At 39.4% G+C, this 18,669-nt stretch overlaps 2 protein-coding genes across 19 annotated transcripts in view; one reads left to right on the plus strand and one right to left on the minus strand.

The window, feature by feature from the left end:
- Positions 1-18,669, minus strand: part of FREM1 (FRAS1 related extracellular matrix 1) — a gene marked incomplete at its 5' end in the record, with an annotated part of 715,053 nt that overhangs the window by 566,818 nt on the left and 129,566 nt on the right. The gene's annotated exons all lie outside the window — the stretch shown is intronic.
- The window catches only part of MPDZ (multiple PDZ domain crumbs cell polarity complex component), a 122,705-nt gene that overhangs the window by 10,273 nt on the left and 93,763 nt on the right, over positions 1-18,669 (plus strand). For all 14 annotated transcript variants that reach the window (XM_080987632.1, XM_080987624.1, XM_080987634.1 and 11 more), the window contains 5 exons: positions 5,852-5,936; positions 7,352-7,518; positions 15,604-15,819; positions 16,798-16,937; positions 18,429-18,642. In XM_080987632.1, coding sequence (XP_080843758.1) covers positions 5,921-5,936; positions 7,352-7,518; positions 15,604-15,819; positions 16,798-16,937; positions 18,429-18,642 — 753 coding nt within the window. In that variant the 5' untranslated portion in view covers positions 5,852-5,920. Of the gene's footprint in view, positions 1-5,851; positions 5,937-7,351; positions 7,519-15,603; positions 15,820-16,797; positions 16,938-18,428; positions 18,643-18,669 lie in introns of those variants that run through there.

Here is an 18,669-nt window from a genome sequence, read left to right on the forward strand (position 1 = left end):
ATTAACAGAGAAATAGACATTTACATTTATCTTTGAATGCCACTGAATTTGATGAATGTGTGCCCTGAACCTTCTGTTGACATGCTTTCCCATAAAGAATTGAAATACATTCTTCTTGTCTTGGGTTAAAATAGAAATCTGCATTAGGACAGCCAAGGTCAATATCAGCTTTAGGAAAGTAGAAAAGTGCCGCTCTGAATGCTGGTATAGATAGCTTTTATCTCTTGTCTCCTCCCTATGTTTTTTTTTGACATCCATAGGCATGAGAGCACTGAACCTTTTCTATGACAATTTAGTCTGAATGTTTAGTAGGTTAGTATCTTCTAATGCCCAGATTATACTTTAATCTTTAGATTTAGGTTTGACCAGGCCCAGCTTGCAGTAATAAAATTCAAATTCAAACACTTATGGGTTTCTAACAAGAGTATTCATGAGAATTCTAACATGGTATTCATGAAATCAATTGGATTATGTAAATCAGCTGCTTAAATATTTTTAATGTGAATTCTTTTGATGTTTCATTATTGCTTTCTGATCCTAGAGCTTCTAGCAACAGTGCGCTGTGTGGTTATTAGTTTGTATAGGAAAAATAACTTCACTTATTTTGAATTTATTTATTTATCTGGAATTTATATATGCAGCTTTCTTTTCTACCGTCAGAGGTGAATGGAGATGTTGACTGGTTAAATCATGATCAATATTTAAAGAAATGGTTTCTTTGAACAGTAGCAAAGATAGTCTTACATTTATTACAGAACCCCAAATTAACTGTTAGGAAACAAAGCTAGCACAATCAATTAATAACTGTAATGAATTTCTGCAAATATGAGTGTATGTCAGTGCTATTAAGTGATCAGCTTTATTTGCCAGGGAATTAGAAGCAACAGGATACTTTACTTACAAATTTTACTTCGGTGGCAGATTTTGTTTTATATTAAGCAGATAAACAAACAAACAAACAGAGCAATAAAAAAAGCAAAGGAGACAAGTTGGTTTTGTAATGCAATTATGTTTCTAGATGGTATGCAGGAGTTTATTGGTGTGTATACCTAGACTTCACAAGGACTCAGGAGCAAGACTCCTCCCTCCTGCCTTTGCTGTTGGATGATACCATGATGGACATGTTTTGCTTCATGGAATTTTTGCCAGATATTTTCAAATGTGCTGAATTATCAGTAGGTTGGATTGGATTATATGTGTTATTGAATCTTATTCAGATGCATGATTTGAAGTGAGTGTGTCATGCCCTCCTAAAACAGTTCTGACATTATGGGATGGACACTTGTGGGCATCATTTTTAAACAGAGCATATGGGTGAAAAATCCAGTGCACACAAGCCAGTTCATGTGGTTGATGTCACCAAACAAAATATGAGACAGAATATACAAAATATCAGAATATTAAATGTCAGTGGTTATTTAATGAATAAATCCCAATGGATTTTTCTCTTACTAATCAAGGGAATCTATGTAGACACTTGTTTTGTTTTGCTTAGCTTTGCCTACTGAATAATTTTACAAGGCTTTTACCATTTTCCTATGCCTTTTATATTTGTTGGGGAAATGGTCAATTTTTGCCCTCCAGAAATTTCACATCTTAAATAGCATTTTACTGGTTTTGATAGATTTATAGTAATTGTACGAACTCTTTTATGTCATAGTTTAATTGTGTATTTGTGGATATATGTTTAAGCAGATTTCCCAGATGCAGATCAGTTAAATGCATTGATAAATATATTCTTTATATAAATACTGCACTTGTCACATTCCTGGAGTACCTTTTCAAAGTGCATATAAAAGTAGGAATAAATTGGCTATATAATTTGAGTTTACAATAAAAAAAAATTTCCTATAACAATTAGAATGTTCTACAAGTATTGATAAAATAAGAAATAAAATAATAGTGATCATGTCTTTTATCTTTTATTTGTACTTTTGTCAGGCTTTTATTAATTACCATTAACAATTTTTAAAACCTTTTACAGCTCATATCTTGTTTTAGCATCACAACCACTCTGTAAAACAATTCATACTCCCCCCCACACACTTTTTAGGCAGTTGGGTTTCCAATATAGTGACTTGATTCAGGTAATTCATTTATCCATTAACTGTGATAAACTTTGTCTTATCACTGCATTTACTCTTGCATTGCTTTAACCTCTCCCAGCTTTGATAAGACCAGTGTCCAAGTTGCATTGCTTGTTGAGAAACAAGATAGTGGGCTCAAAAATGCTAGTTATGAGCAGAATCTTGTGTGTGTTTAAAGAACATGTCATCACGAAAAATTTGTTGTTTAGTCGTTTAGTCGTGTCCGACTCTTCGTGACCCCATGGACCAGAGCACACCAGGCACTCCTGTCTTCCACTGCCTCCCGCAGTTTGGTCAGACTCATGTTTGTAGCTTCGAGAACACTGTCCAACCATCTCATCCTCTGTCGTCCCCTTCTCCTTGTGCCCTCCATCTTTCCCAACATCAGGGTCTTTTCCAGGGAGTCTTCTCTTCTCATGAGGTGGCCAAAGTATTGGAGCCTCAGCTTCACAATCAGTCCTTCCAGTGAGCACTCAGGGCTGATTTCCTTAAGAATGGATACGTTTGATCTTCTTGCAGTCCATGGGACTCTCAAGAGTCTCCTCCAGCACTATAATTCAAAAGCATCAATTCTTCAGCGATCAGCCTTCTTTATGGTCCAGCTCTCACTTCCATCCATCACTACTGGGAAAACCATGGCTTTAACTATACGGACCTTTGTTGGCAAGGTGATGTCTCTTCGTGATGTCTCACGAAAAATAGTGCCCCACAGTTGTGTGAGGAACAATCAGTTACAGTATTGAACAGGTAAAGTAGCAACCATATTTCATGGTTATTATGCATCACAGTTTGAGAATAGATCATATTCTTGCATGTGCCTTAACTTTGGATGTAAAATAGTCATCGTTTTATTAATTTAACCTGATGCAGCAAGGGGACCTATATGTCTAAACAAGTTTCCTTTTGAGTGTCATCAGCTGAAGCCACAGATGGGAATGCTCATCTGAGCGTGGGTGGAGCATAATAAAGTATGCTTTAAATAGTATGCACATCGTAATGTGTCTCCACATCCTGATGCAAATACTCATGCACAGAAAGGTTTCTAAAATGTGATTCGAGCTGCTTGGCAGTGAGAATGAAAAATGGAGGTTGTGAAAAACTTCTGAGATTTAGAGTAGGGGTGTCATATCTTGAAGAGCAAAAAAAGAGGACAGCCCGAACCATTGCCAGCCTGAGCTGGGGAAATAGGCACACAGGGCTGCAGCGCCTGAGACCAAGTCTGAGCTACTCTGTGCCTGCACCAAAAACCCCATAAACAAACCAACAAACCCTGAATATTTCCTTTGAAATGTAAAACATCCCCTAGGATGGACATGTTGGCACCCCCAAAAGAGGACATGTCCAGGATTTCTAGGACATATGGCAACCCTAGTTTAGAGAAACATCTGGATTAACAGTACTGTCCTCGAGAATATGTATGGGTTTTAGCATGGGGGGGGGGAGTGAGGGTGCTCTTTCTGGTCCCAAATTTACCCTGTGTCTCTGTTGGTGATGCAACAACATCCAAGCCTTGGGGTTCTGTTCTGCTTATGGAGATCAGGATTCAGTATTGCATGGGCAGCCTCCATCTCCACATTGGGCAGGAAGCCTGCTGATCACACAGGGTTCCCATTCAAGGCAGAGAGCATTGCACCTCGGCTATGGTGAGGCATGCCTGGCCTGACCTGGTAGCAGAGAGTAGGGGGAGAGTGAGCGGCAAAGCTGCCACCTGCTCTTCTTGGCCACGGCCTGCCTCTGTGTGCCCACCCCTGGCAGTGCGGGCATATGCTCCACTGCTGTGCATATGCATCGGGGGGGGGGGGGGCTAGTGGCCACAGGCCCAGCTCCACTCCCTTCCTTCATGAAATGGTTAATCATGTTGATCAAACACTTGAATGGGGCCTGATGCTGCCAACCCAAATATATTTGCATGAAAGCATTTAACACTACAAAAGAGTGATTGGCAAGGCAGACAAAATGTTTGTGTTGCTTTTTGGGCACCTCCCTGAAGGAAAGGCACGTTGATTTGCTTTCATATATAGTATGAATTCATTTGAACTCATGGCAAAGTGTTGCTCGTAGTGGATTTAATTTATTTACAGTGGGTTGGGTCCAGAAAAGTGTGAGCGGAGGTCTGTTCACAGAATGTTCCCCTGAATGGAAGGAAGAGGTGGTTTTGGCCAATTTCCCCCCTCCCTGTGCAGTTTTGCTCGTTCTCTGAAGTTCTGTTCTGGAGCACCTGTGTGCCTTCTAGAAAGTTCTACCTTTGAACTTTAGAAGATGTGCACAGTCATTCGTCTGTCTTCGGCTATTTAGCTCACCATCACTTATCTCTGTAGCTGAAGGGCTAGAGGCTTCCTCTAAAACAAAACAACAAAAGGCAGTAGAAACTTGCTGGATGACCAGATACCACGTTTTGTGTTTGCATGGTGTGATCGCAGATGCTTAATACACACACACTTCCCTAATATTGTGTAGCTCTGTCTAGAAGAATCCTAGGGATGTATAAGTAGGACGCCTCACTTAATATCTAATTTCATCCTCTCATTTGATAATGGGGGCTCAGGTAAGGAAGCCTGACTGTACGTGTAAGGCAATTTGCATCTCAGTGTGAATGCCTGAATGGTTCATTCCTCTTTGTGTGGGCAATCAACTTACAAATCTGTTCCTTTTGCCATTCGCTGGCCTCTGTAAAATTGATAACGTGGCACTCGCACACAAAAAGCTTCCTCTCTTCCATCCCAATGGGAGGTTGCTTCCCTGCGAAGTCTAGCCTACCTAATGAACACGTGGGGCCTGGTTGTCAGTGTTAATTCCAGCAAGGCTTGAGAAATGCCATTGCCTGCAGTAAGGGCTGCAAGGCAAAGCCTGTTACTGCACCTTCTATCTTTGGCATCGCATGTTTGTTAATCTGATGCTGTAAGCCTTATAGTTCCCCCCGAGGTATTTATCGAAAATGGATTTGTGAAATATTAAGAGGACCGGTTTAATGAAGCGCGGTGAAACTTCTGGTTGGAAATTATGCGTTCAAGCACAAAAAAGAATTCTCACAGCTATTGGAGGGGAATTGCAGGATACATGCCTTTTTACCGAAATGCCGAAGGTTCAGTCAAATAGCATGGGATGGTGTGTTGTAGGTAACAGAGTTGCAAAATCCAGGGACTTGCCCTGCCTTAATTAGTGATGGTCTTTTCTTTATATTATGTGTGTGTTGCACTTTCTGTTTGTCTTTGCAGCTGTGTATAATTTCCCTTGAATTATTTCTTTTGGTGGAAAACGAGCAAAAAAAAAAAAGTTGCCCAGTGGTTATGGGGAGCATAGAAAAGCAGCCATATTGCTTCTGTTTTCTACAACTACATATTTCTGCAGCACCCCACTTTCTCTGCCCCTCTTTTCCTCCATATCTTCATGAGAGTTTGCATAGTGGGTTTTAGAACCTGCATTTTGAATACCGCAGCATAATGTTTGTTATCATTTAAATAAAAAGAAGCAATTGTTGTATGCCTGTGCTAGTAAATTGCTCAGGACAGGGTGCCAATTCAATCTCTTACAACACAACGTCACTGTGGTGTTGCAGTAACATGACAACTGTGCAAACATTTGAGATGAGGTATCTAATTAGCTTGTTGTTCACTTTTGGGACTACAACTAATACAGAAATAAGAAGCGATTGATTGAGATTCTGCTAGATCAGTCAGTCGGGGAGGGGGTATGGTTCTGACATAGTAGTATTAAATTCCTGTTTTTACAGCTTAGTGTGTTTAAAATCTTTCTCCCTCCCACAGTTCTCTTGTAGGAAGACCTTGAGCTGCTGACTGCTGTTTGGTGAAGTATAAATTAAGCCAGTGGAGGCCATGTTTGAAACAATAGGTAAGACATGATACCAAAACACATTTAGATACTTAACAAACCCTTTTCATTCTCTTTTTAAGGAGCTATGGTGAACTGTGTTTCCTCGTGTTTATCTAAATTCAGGAGAAATACATGTGACGTTCATCGGTAAACAGTTCACTGAGATGAAGTCCTGGTGGAGATTAATGTCTAAGACTGCTGGCAAGAAATGCTTATAGATCTATATGAAGATGTATTATGCCAAGTGAGGTCATTGGTCCATCTTGCACAGTACTCTTGACTAGGAGCAGCTCTCTAAGGTCTTAGGCAGAGCTATTTATCAGCCCTGTTAGCAGTGTTAGAAACAAATGGCTCCTTAAACCAAGGTTACATTCACCAAAATGGAATGTCTAGTTACCATTTTGGGGCAAGCCGGCTCCAGTGTCTCATTTTTCAAATGATATACTGACTGCGATTGATTCTCTGTTAAACATCTGGCTAGCTCAGATGACTGCCTTGAACTAGGTTAAGAACTTTGACAACCTAAAGCATGGCAGTGGGGTGGGGTAAGTGAAGTGAAGATGCACCTCTAGATGGTGTAAATGCCAGGTTACATTCTGGCACCCTGGCATCTTCATTGGGTCTCAAGTGACCGATAGCCAGGTGCAAAATGCACCTGGTGCTTGGCTTATTTCAAACACTGCCTATTAGCTGATAATTTTTAGCTAGAGATTGAACTTGGAGCCATCTGCATGTAAAGCATATTCTCAGCCTCTGAGTTATAGCCTCTTGCAGATGGGTGTTGGTGTCCAAGGAAGAGGTGAAGTTGATCTCATTAGTTAAGCCAACACCTGAAGCAGATAGTAGAACAATGAAGCAAGGTGAACAGGCCCTGGATGGGGAAGACAGCTGTGGCTCAATCTGGGACAGAAGGCCAAAAGGCAAGACAAAATAAACAGGGGCCTTCAAAGGCATTTCGTATGGAACAAAGCCACGTCTCAAGTAGTATGGTTGGAAGGACATTCCCATATATGGATAGAGGAGAATGATTGGACCATGTTATTGGTACATCCATCAATCAATGATTGGGCCATATGATTACTATTGTCTGGAAAGGAGGACTATACATTCCTGAGCTTCAAAACAATGGTGCATCCATCATTTTGTGTTAGCTCCCTGATAAAAATCCATTCAGGAAATCAGAATCCATTTGGGCCATGGGTTAACTGTAGAAAGCTAAAATGCAGTCACTTAAAAGTATAATTAAATGCATATTCTGCTAGTGTTGTGCTGTGACAGGGCAGTTTCCACTAAACCAGATGTTTAAAAAAAGTGTGTGGAGACATCCACATTTCCATCTTGTTTTAAGAGCTGATAAAGTAGCATGTAAGCATCTATGCCTAACAGTATATACGCACATTAAGGGTACCAAGTAATAGGGAATATTCTTTCAGATACTCACCGGGCCCTCCAGGCAGTGGAACGCCTGCAAGCTAAGTTACGGGAACGAGGTGATACAGCAAATGAAGAGAAACTGAGTTTACTGAAATCAGTGCTGCAAAGTCCTTTGTTCAATCAAATCCTAAACCTTCAGGCTTCTCTTCCACAATCAAGAGATCAGGTAGGATGGTACCATCTCCAGGGGAAAGAGGAAATGCCAATATGACTTTGTCAAATCCTTTTATCTGATACCTCTCTGAACAGCTTGCAAAATAGACGCCAAACAGTAAAAAGGTCCAAAATTTTCCTTGTAACTTAGCAAGTTTGGCATTCTTAAAGTTAATTTATGCAGTTTTCTCACTGAATACTGATCATAGGTATAACCTGTAAACTTTAGGAATACTATTACTACTAAACTTAGGATAACTGGTATCACACACTATTTTCCCCAAGGTGTTTTGTGAAGAATGGTGCCATTTAACCTCTGTCAGACCTGCTTGAGAGTAGTGGGGATTCATTCTTTGACCTTATTTTTAGCTGTTGGAAATAAAAGAGAAGTTTCACATTTGCACTGACATTGTGAGATGAATATATATATTTATTTCACAAAATGTGGATACCTCAAAGCCCTCAAAGTGGTTTGCATAAAAGATAAAACAATAAAATTATTATTGCTAAAAACATTACAACCGTTTGCTAACTTGTGCAACACAGAAGAATGCTGGTGTTAAGCCCTGCCTTGAGTTATGTGACGCATGCCTGTGGAAACATACCATTCGTAATGAAGGCCCGACTCCAGCCATTATCAGGAATGTGATAAGAATGGAATGCAGTTGTCATAAGGAATATGAATCGCTAACAGTGCAGAACTATACATGCCCGCTCAGAAGTAAATCCCATTGAGTTCAAGGGGCCTGATCCTCAGTTAGGTGAGTGTAGACTTGTAGTCTAACATGCCTGGTTTTCACTCAAATGAGTGCAACACAAATGTGTGAGGTGCTGGTCATAGTTTAAATATAGAGGCAATTGTCACACATCTTTTTTATTTAGTTAAATGTGGTGCATTGAAGCGAGTATAACAGCAACAACAACAACAACAACAACAACAACAACAACAACATTATTCTTTGTACCCCGCTCATCTGACTGGGTTATGACAAATTTAGTATAACATTAGTATTACCGCTACATATCTCAGCCATTAGCCACCTTTTGAAGAAATGAAAACATAAAAATCTTTTACTTCTATTTTTCCTTTTGCTAGAAGCAACAACGTCTTTGCTCATCCACGTATAATATGGCTTATTACGTTCTGAGCCCCCTGTTATCATTATTACAGTGCCTTTACTCTTCTGCGCTATGTATTTTTTTTAAAAAAATGTGCATTTTTGGGCATAGTTGGGAAAGAATTCCTTTGATGAGATATGGAGCTTCCTTGTCTGCGTGCTAAAGGGCTGGAAGAACCAAAGCTTAAGGAGTTTTTAGTTATTTGTTTCGAACATTTCACTTAAGCGTGGATGTTTTATAACTGGCGCTCAGATGCCTGTTGATAGGTTGCCTTGTAAACCTTTTCATTAAAATAAACAAGATTTGTTGCTTATGTTGAGGATTTTAAAATGCAAAGTAAGCAAGATAAGTAGGAAGAAAATCCCAACAGCTAGGGACTAAACCAAACTGAATCAATTCTGTCTTTCAGAGAGAGAAACTGGTACTTTGCCTTCAGCACTCATTTGCATGTCAGCACGCTAAAAGCAAGCGCATATTTTCCCTCTGAGCATTCCCACTCTGTCCGTTTTTCTAAGTCTGATGCCATAGCAAAAGCCCGGTGTTTGAAGATAAGGGAGCAACAACAAAACTAAAAGAAATAAAAATAAATTCTGCTCTTGTGATATAACGAACTTCTTAAGTCTTCATTTGGCTTTTGTTTATAATTTGGAATATTTAAATATTCAAATAAAAACAACCACAACCACCACTCAGTGTTGGCAATCCAGCTTTCGCTCCAACAGTGCTTGCTTCCCCTCCTCCACTGGAAAAGCTCAAAGCTGTGCTAATGAGAAAAATCCCTTTCCTTGGCTGGGTGACATTCTTCAAATTTTTTTCATACAAGTTTGAAGATAGATTTTGCAGGGTGGAAAATTACTGACTGCAGTGTAAGGGGTCTAGCCTGTCTTCACGTGCACCCCTTTTAAGTCCTGTTTCTACTTCCTTAGTGGTTTCTTTCTTTCTTTCTTTCTTTCTTTCTTTCTTTCTTTCTTTCTTTCTTTCTTTTGATAGTGGCTTCAACCGGAGTTGCATTGAGATGTAACTATGCTTGCTTTCCTTTGATTTGTAGCCTGTGCACAGCCCCAGCTGGAAAAAAAAAGTGCTGGAGCTTATCTTGTATTCCACTGGGAAAAAATGTGTGAAGAAAAACAGCAGAACCAGACAACTGGTTCTGTTGCAGGCAGTTCTGGCGTTACTCAGAGGCTGTGGTATTATTCACTCTTACTTACATGGGTCTAAGTCCCATTGAACGCAGGACTGATTTCTGAGTAGACCTGCACAGGATTGTTCTGTAAATTGCAGAACTACTTAATTACCCTAAACACCAAACTATCCAGCGTGGATCACACCAAATGCTTTTGCCATTGTCTTTCTACCCAGCTACAGATTGCTCTTGGTTCAGTGCTTCCTGCTTTTAAGAACCATGTCTGTACCAACGTTCCTTCAATTAAGACACTGAGCTCTCAGAGAAAGATATCACAAGTCGGAAGTCCCCTGTGAAAATCATGGCACTGTGCTAAGCACCTTCTCCACCTTGGGGAAATTATAAACCGTCAGTGTAGAAGGTGCTGGACACAAGACTCAGCTGCAAATGCAATGTTTTAAGTGCGTTTTGCATGCATTATACAAATGTGACACTAGATGGCATTAGTCTTATACATGGGGGGTGTTATACATGGAAAAATATGGTACTCCTTAGAGACATAACCTTTCATGGAAGCCACTGTTGCCATCAGCTTTTTTAAGTTGGAAAAGAAGAAATATAAACTAGGTTCTGAGACCAGTTCAAATTTCCAAGAGTTTTGTGCAACTTCCATTGCTATTTTATCAGGTAGTCCAATTGCATAGTTTTCTTTATACATATAAGGCAATAAATTCAACCATGATCATAGTATCCCTGTTTTCAGCAGTGGACAGCGCAGTGGGGCTGCACCGCTTACCTGAGCTCCCCTCAGCTGAGTTGTGTCTGCATACTGGGAGGGAGAGGGGAGCACGAGGAGGCAGTAAGTTTTGTGCAATGCAAATGAGCCAGCAGGAGCACCGGATTGGCTCTCCTGGTTTGCTTGCAGCATGCCAGCTTCATCACTGCTTCACCTCTTGCCCTCTCCAACTCAATATGCAGCAGCAACCTGGCACAAAGGAGCTCAGGTTAAGTGGCGCTGTGTCTTAGTGCCCATTTTAAGCACAGAAACCAACCCCATCTTTATGTGTTCCTACATGCATTGACACCCTAGCTCCACCTTCCTAGCAAAACTTGTGCTCCTGTAGGTTGCAGATGAAATGCTTTACCAAAGAATGCACTTTGAACAAAGAACAAGCAGGGATCTCCTAAATTTTATTGCCCTTGCTCTCCTTCTCTTCGCTCCTTTCAGTGCGAGTTAAGGCAAAAGTTTTTGAAATAAGTGCTCACTCTCATTTTGTTGCCTAAAATGCTGACATTCCATAAATGCAACCGAAGTAGATTTTTTTTTTTTAATTGGATAACATTTCAAACAAAATACAGAAAGTAGCATTTGATTGCAATGAAAGTTACCCAAATGTACATTTTATCATATATTGTGGCATCGAAGGGTGGTGGTTTTTTTTGTTTTGTTTGTTTCCTTCCAAATTATGCCAATATTGCAGTAAAAGGAAAGGCAATTGTGGCAAATTATCTTAAGGCAATTTATAGAACAAAGCTATGCTCCTTTCATACAGTACATACATAATCACTTTGCTATAAAGCTACCTCATCATGGAGTTAACGGTGGCTTTTTTTATTGTGAAGCAGAACACTTTATATGCAATGAAAAATATGACTTACAACTACAAAAGGCATTATTGTTGTGTGGCAGTGATCACTGAGCTACTTTAGAATATGTCACATCTGAACTGAATCACATGCAGATACAGACACTCAGAGAGTCCTATTGTTTCCTGTGGAAATACTTAATCTGGATGAGCACACACCTGCGTTTCTCTCCCCACCCCAACCCCAATTTATTTTATTAAACTTCCAGAAATCCCAGCTACAATTCCAATACATATTAAAAAAACATTCTTTTATATTATTGACTTCCCATCCCATTTTCTGTGATGTTTTTCTTATCCCCCTCTTGCTGCACACTGGTTTCCCTTTTTCTTTCTTTTTTTTAACAAAAATCGTAATACAACAGTCTCTAGTTCTTTCTGTTACTCATAATTCAAATCCTGCTCATGGGTTCTTCAAATTAGAATATTGGTTCAAATAATCCAGAAAGGGCTTCCATTCTTCCAAAAATAAAAACAAAAAATCATCAATTGATTCTCTTATTTTAGCTGTTAGCTTTGTTGATTCGACATAGTCCATAACTTTGCTTATCTATTCTTCTTGAGTAGGAACTTCTTCCTTTTCCCATTTTTGAGTGTAAAGGATGCTAGTTGCTATAATTACATACATAAACAACTTAGCAATCTTTTTTGGAATTTCTGTCCCTAGCAGTGTCAGGTTTTTTTGGGCTTACTTTAAACATCTTTTTTTTTTATGTCACCATATATCATTTCCCATAATGCCCTGCCAACCTACCAGTTCAAAAACGAGTAGATAAATAGGTACCACTGTGGCAGGAAGGTAAACAGCGTTTCTGTGCACTCTGGCACTCGTCACGGTGTCCCGTTGCACCAGAAGTGGTTTAGTCATGCTGACCACATAACCTGGAAAGCTGTCTGGGGACAAGCGCCGGCTCCCTTGGCCTGAAGCGAGATGAGTGCTGCATCCCATAGTCAAGTTTGACTGGACTTAACCGTCAAGGGGTCCATTACCTTTACTTTACCTTCTAGGTATTCACACACAAACTGTAGCTGTGTGGTTCTGATGCCCCAAGTGCATGTACATAGGGCCAAGAAGAATCAGTTTGAGAGTAGGGAATACCACCTTTTCCTTGACAGAAGGCCATCTGCCCTGAACTGGTGAATTTAACAGGCAGAAATTAATTGGACCATCTTTCCCATCACTGTATCTCTGTGCAGAGAAAAATGGCACGTGTTCAGTTCCTGCTCATTTCTCAAGCTGTTGGGGATTTCTTGAGGGAAAGGTGCTAATCCTAGCTGGAGCCAGAGTAGTACAGTAGATCAAGATTCAGATACTTATGTGTCTGTGACGCTCATGTGCTAGCTTTGGGCAAGTCGCTATGTCTCAGCCCTCACAGGGTGGTTGTGGAAGAGGCCAGACATGTAGGACACACTGAATGTTGGAAAGTGTTACAGAAACGATTGGTGTATTCACTGAACAGGACAAGAGTGTCATTAACCACGACTTGAAGCTGTCATGTCACTTAAATTGTTTACTATTGGCCAATTGGATTCACAGTGGCTAAAATATTTTTTCCCCCATACACCTGAGTTACTCTCTCGTTTTTGTGTTTGGCTTGGTTTTACCCACCCCCTCTGCTGCCCTGTAATGCAGTAACCAGAAGCCACTTTGTCTGACATAGTCTTTTCACATTAAGCTAATCCCCTTTGAACAGGCAACTCAATTTCTTTAATTAGCTTTAAGAATAAAGATCATTAGAGTGGAGTGCCACTATCAATTATTATGGACGAGTTAGTAGTCAATAATACATCAGAACTCTACCATAGTCTATACTAAAGCATTATTAAAAAACAACAACAAGTCTTAGGATCTTGAATTAGATGAATTAAGGTTATGTTTTCATTCTTCTCTTCTGCAGCTGATCTAAAGGCATACTAGGAAGCTGTGCTTCACTTTTCCCAGGGTGGATTTGATTTAAAGGCATTCCTGCTGGTATAATCTTAATATTTACAACCAGATGAAGGTTTCATTTTTGGAATAATAATTTTTCAGAATAGTTTTTACAGTTATATAAAAAATTACTGATTTGGTTATACTGTTAGAAATACATACACAGATAATTATTGTGAGGTTTAATAAGTTATCTGTTTATATTTGGACAACTTTTCTGCTGTACTTTATTGGAAGGAGAAAAATAATCATTTCCTTAATAACAATTTAAACAAATTAACTCAAACAATAACATTATAGTATATGTATCCATGTTTGTTAAGTGATGTGGTTAAACTTAAAAAAAGGAAAAAAAAAACAACTTAGACTGAGTTTCAGCACACATGAAAAACTTAAAACAAATCCTTATTTCCTGATGGCCTTTGGACTATAATGTAACTTAAATAGAAAACTAACTTTAGAAAGATTTTTTTCCTCCAAAAGCATTTTATTTTAAAAATCCAATTTAAATTAAAAAGATTGATTTAAATTAAAACAAAATCCAATTTAAATTAAAACAATCCATTTTTTAATAAATATATTTTAAAAATCATTGATTCACCTTGACTTTTTCCCATTCTACCTTTGGAAGGGTAGTAAGAGAGAAATATTTTCTTTCTAAAGCAGTTTCTTTGCATTAGCAGAAGCATGCTATGTTGTTCCCTAAGAGAGGGGAGAAGTAATAGTTTGATGAGCTTCCAAGAGCTGTGATTTGTTAAAAGCATTGAAGCCTGTCCCCATTTTATATTTCAAGAAAGATGGCCTTTGTTTTCCTTATGAGAACATTAAGCTGTATTTTCCAGCATTCTGTCTTTTGACAGTGGATGCACCCAAAATAGCCCTTAGGCTGCTATAGAATGATCTATCCAAATGTTTTGTTTGTAATGTCTAAGATCTTCTCCTGGTGCTATATTCCCCAAAGTTTAGAAATAATCCTACGGACCACTGCTTCTTTCAGCTGGATTCTGCTGACTATAGCATTTGTAATGTGTCGTGCTAGATGCTGTGTGATTTCGAATTGTAATTTTATTGCTTCTTTTATTTCTTATGTTCCACAAAATTCAAATGGTAAAAAAGGAAAATATAATATAAGGAATAAAAGAAGTAATGAAAATATAATTGAAAATCAATATGAATATTAAATGCAGACGCACCACGGTTTGGGACCCCAGACATACCTAACACAAGTACATAAATATACAACATTCTGTTCATATATTAGAAATAATTGAAGAGCACCTTATCTCCCTACATAATAATTATTAGCAATCAGTAAGCAATATAGTTTCAGAAAGTATAGTATACTATGCAGAATAGGTGTTATAGTTATCTGTAGCCATACCATATCTGTTTTTTATACCTTCAATCTACAGAAGTAATTTACTTCTAAAATTTTCCTTTTTTTGTTTTCTGTGACGCAGTTGGACCATTTCAAACCATTTCTGCTATTCTTTTATCATAAGTGGTTGCTTGTTGTTGCAAATTTGAGCTACTGACAGATTGACAACAGTTAATAAATTCCACACCAGTTATTTGGGGTTTAATGTGATCATCCTGATAGCCCAACAAAACTGTCCAAGGATTGAATGGTATAACCTAAAGGGTCATTAGTGTGATTAATCTGATTACTTCTTCCCAATATTTCTTTATTAATGGGTGGGACCACCAGATCTGCATTTGAGGATCTACACCTCAAGTCTTTGTCCTAACTCCCAGTGTGTATTTTTCTCAGTCTATGTGGTAAAGCAGTTGCTAATGTTCACTTACATTTTCTAGTCTTTGGTTATAAATTTTATGCCATTCCAGCTCAGGTTTCTCTGTCCATCACTTCCTTATATTTCTTCTCAAACTATTGCCAAAAGCCCCTTTATTGTTATCCTTCTAAAAATCTTACCGTCTACATGCCATTTTCTGTGCCCTCATGTTCCCCGCCCCCCAAAATAACTTCTTAACTGCCACTAAGAAAGTCAATGTGTGGTTATACTAAATTTCAATTACAGTTGACTCTTAAGCCACCAGTGTGTACAATATTTATCATACAGTGTTCCATGATTTGTTTCATGACTTCTGTAGTGTTTTAACTCTGTTTTGAACACGTGTCGTATCATTAAGGGCATGATAAACCTCCAATGTTGGATTATGTGTGGGTTTTTTCTATTTTGTTTTGTGTGTTTTGCCCAGTAACTGTGTGTTCTTGTGTTCTTCACAAATAAAATCCAGTAATGTTGCATAATTTTTTAGGTACATGTTGCACCTTCTATCTCCTCATCTGGCGAGCTCCTACAGCTTTCTCATCATGCTGCTATTGTGGAAACTTCACTCCCAAATGAATCCTATCTGTTGGCTCAGCAGAATGGCAGTCTTTCTAGTGGGCTAGAAGCAGCTGCCCGATCTCCTCAGATTATTGTGAAGTCTGCTAGTGATGACTTTGAACTGCTGATCAGAAATATGGCACAGGTAGGACTTCATAACTTGAATTAACTGTCTGGCACTGTGGCCTTCTGCTAGGGCAGACAGGTCCAACCGGTTGACCGCAATCTACAGGTAGATCCCCAGATGATCTAATTGATCCCTAAGTGGGATCCAGCTGTAGTGGGCAATGAATGTATCCACCCCCGCCCCCCCTTGGGCAGTCATTAGGTGCCCACTGCTGGCGATTTGGGAAATGAAAGTTGGCTTTAGCGCCGTGTGTGTTTCAAAGCTGTGGATTGTTTGGTGTGCGAGTTATGGCACACCCCCCCCTAAAAATAACTCCACAACCCTGTGCATTAGTCCCCCAAAATAGCTCTATAGCTCATGGTACTCTCCCCTAAAAAAGCTCATCAACCCTGTGCAATCGTCCCTCCAAAAAGCTCAACAACTCTGGGCAATCCATCCATCCATCCATCCCTTCCTTCCTTCCTTCCTTCCACCCACCCACCTAGCCACCCCACGCATGCTCCTCCTCTCTCCAACGACAGTGGGTAGATCACTGCCAGTTTTCCTATACTGGGAGTAGATTGCAGTCTCTTGGGAGTTGGACGTGCCTGTGCTAGGGGATTAGGAACATGCCACAAGTTTTCTCGATTTTTACGAGCTTTGCCTCCCAAATGTTAGCACTACCTGTAGTTACTCCAAACGCAAGTTCCTAGCCCACTTTTGCATGGTTGCAAACTGTGATTTGTCACTAAATTTGGTTAGTGAACATGCTGGTGGATATGTAAAGGTAACCGTACTTAGTCCCAAAACTTGAAAGAGAAGGGTGAAGAGATGCTTCATTGTGGGATGCCCAGACTGCCTAACCACAGTGATCAGAACAGGACCCCTTCATTATGCCCCTACTGGATTAATTATTGCCTATTTGTTTATTTGTAATTTGTTTCGTTAAACGTGCACAAACTTTGAAACCACATTGCTTCTGAATTTGTTTCAAAATGGTGCTGGTTTTTCTTACAGGGACGCCTTGTTGAAACCATAGAACTTGTGAAGCCTATAAGCGGTGGCCTAGGCTTCAGTGTAGTTGGCCTGAAGAGTGAATATAGAGGTGAACTGGGCATATTTGTGCAGGAGATTCAAGACGGAAGTGTGGCACAAAGGTGAGATTGCCAGGAACCACTTTCTTAGTCAGATTTTAGAGATGGGAAGAAATCTGTAAGAGACGTGCCACTTTTAGTCATGAGCAATAGTATAACAGCTACAAAGGGATGTATTGCTCACGACTGATAGCTCATTGGAAGTTATAAAGATTGTAATATTCATGCCATTCATGTACAGTTTGAATTTCAGATCTTTCTGAAATGGTTCCTTTTCCAAATTGTTTATCTATTTTTTAATCATTGTGTTCATTTATACATGTTGCAATTTTCCTTTGTTGTGTGGCAAAGGATAAGGACTGCCCAGAAAGTATCCCACCCTTTTTAATATTCTTTTGGGAGCCGCCCAGAGTGGCCGAGGAATGAATGAATGAATGAATAAATAAATAAATAAATAAATATTCCAAAGTTCTTATGACCTCTATTTCCTCTTCTCACACTCTGTCCCATTGCAACCAGTATATTGTTAACTCCTTCCCCTGCCTAGTTTTTCTTTTTTTAACATGGTGAATCTGTTGGTTTCTATAATTTCTTTGATTCTTGATATTTCTTTGTTTCATTCTTCTTCTGTATTGATGTGTGTATTCTGCAGGTTGTTTTGTACTGCTGTGGGAGCTTTTGGTTTAAAGGACAGCATATAAATTAATAAAAATAAAAATATTTTAAAATTCTATTGATTTCAGCAGAAGAGAATTAAACATGAGTTTCATTCTCCCGTTGGAAGCAATGACACTTGACAGGACTTAGTTTGTGACCAGTATGTTTTGGTTTGGGCACATAGGTTTTAAAGAATGTTTAATAAATTTATTGATCCTAAAAAGAAACGTGAATTAGGCTCACAGCTTACTTTTATTCAGCTTACTTTGACTCAAGTCCGAAGAAAGGCAGATTATGTGTTTCCCTGAAAATACATTCTCCACCAGCAAATGAATGAATCACTTTTGTAATTAAGTTAAGAGCAGAAAGATGTCCTTTCCAATGTAGTTTGCTTCTTTGGTTTTAAATAAGGAAAGCTAGTCTCCTCCCCACCTCCCTCTTACACACCTGATGGCAGTGTTTGGTAAGTAAACTGTATGGATTGATGAATATTCAGTACTTGTACCGTGAATGAAGCAGAGCACATGCTCTGTTAAGCAGCAGGCTCAAAGTCAAGAATGAAGTTCCCAGGCTATAGCTGGAAGAGCTGGAAGCAACCCACTTGTAATATGCTTAGTCTCAGATGCGGGTGCAGGGAGAAGGAACTACCGTAGCTGTGGGGTGAAGCCAGGAGACAGTGGCAGTGGGATTAGCTTCAAAGAAAGCTGATCACCAGGGTGCCAAAATAGTTGCTCACAGCAAAACTGTAGGGAAAGATTTTTTCTAAAAAAAATAAAAATTTGGGTGGGGAAACAGAAAAACAGGATTAAAAGAAACTATTTTGGAAAAACTGACAAACTAGTATTTGGTGGCACTTAATTTTGATAATTTCTTTTACCCTTTGCTTGCCTACAATAGAGATGGAAGGCTGCAGGAAGCCGATCAAATCCTTGCTATTAACAGGCAACCCCTTGACCAGACCATCACGCACCAACAGGCTATCGGGATCCTACAGAAAGCAAAGGATTGTGTCCAACTGGTTGTGGCCAGGGGCGCCTTGCCTCAGCTTATCAGCCCTGTGATTTCTCGGTCCCCATCAGCTGCTAGTACAATCTCAGCCCACTCCAATCCAGTGAGTACATTGTATGAGCATTGAAAA

This window comes from Podarcis pityusensis (genome assembly GCF_964106645.2).
Source record: "Podarcis pityusensis genome assembly, chromosome: 17".
NCBI lineage: Eukaryota > Metazoa > Chordata > Lepidosauria > Squamata > Lacertidae > Podarcis > Podarcis pityusensis.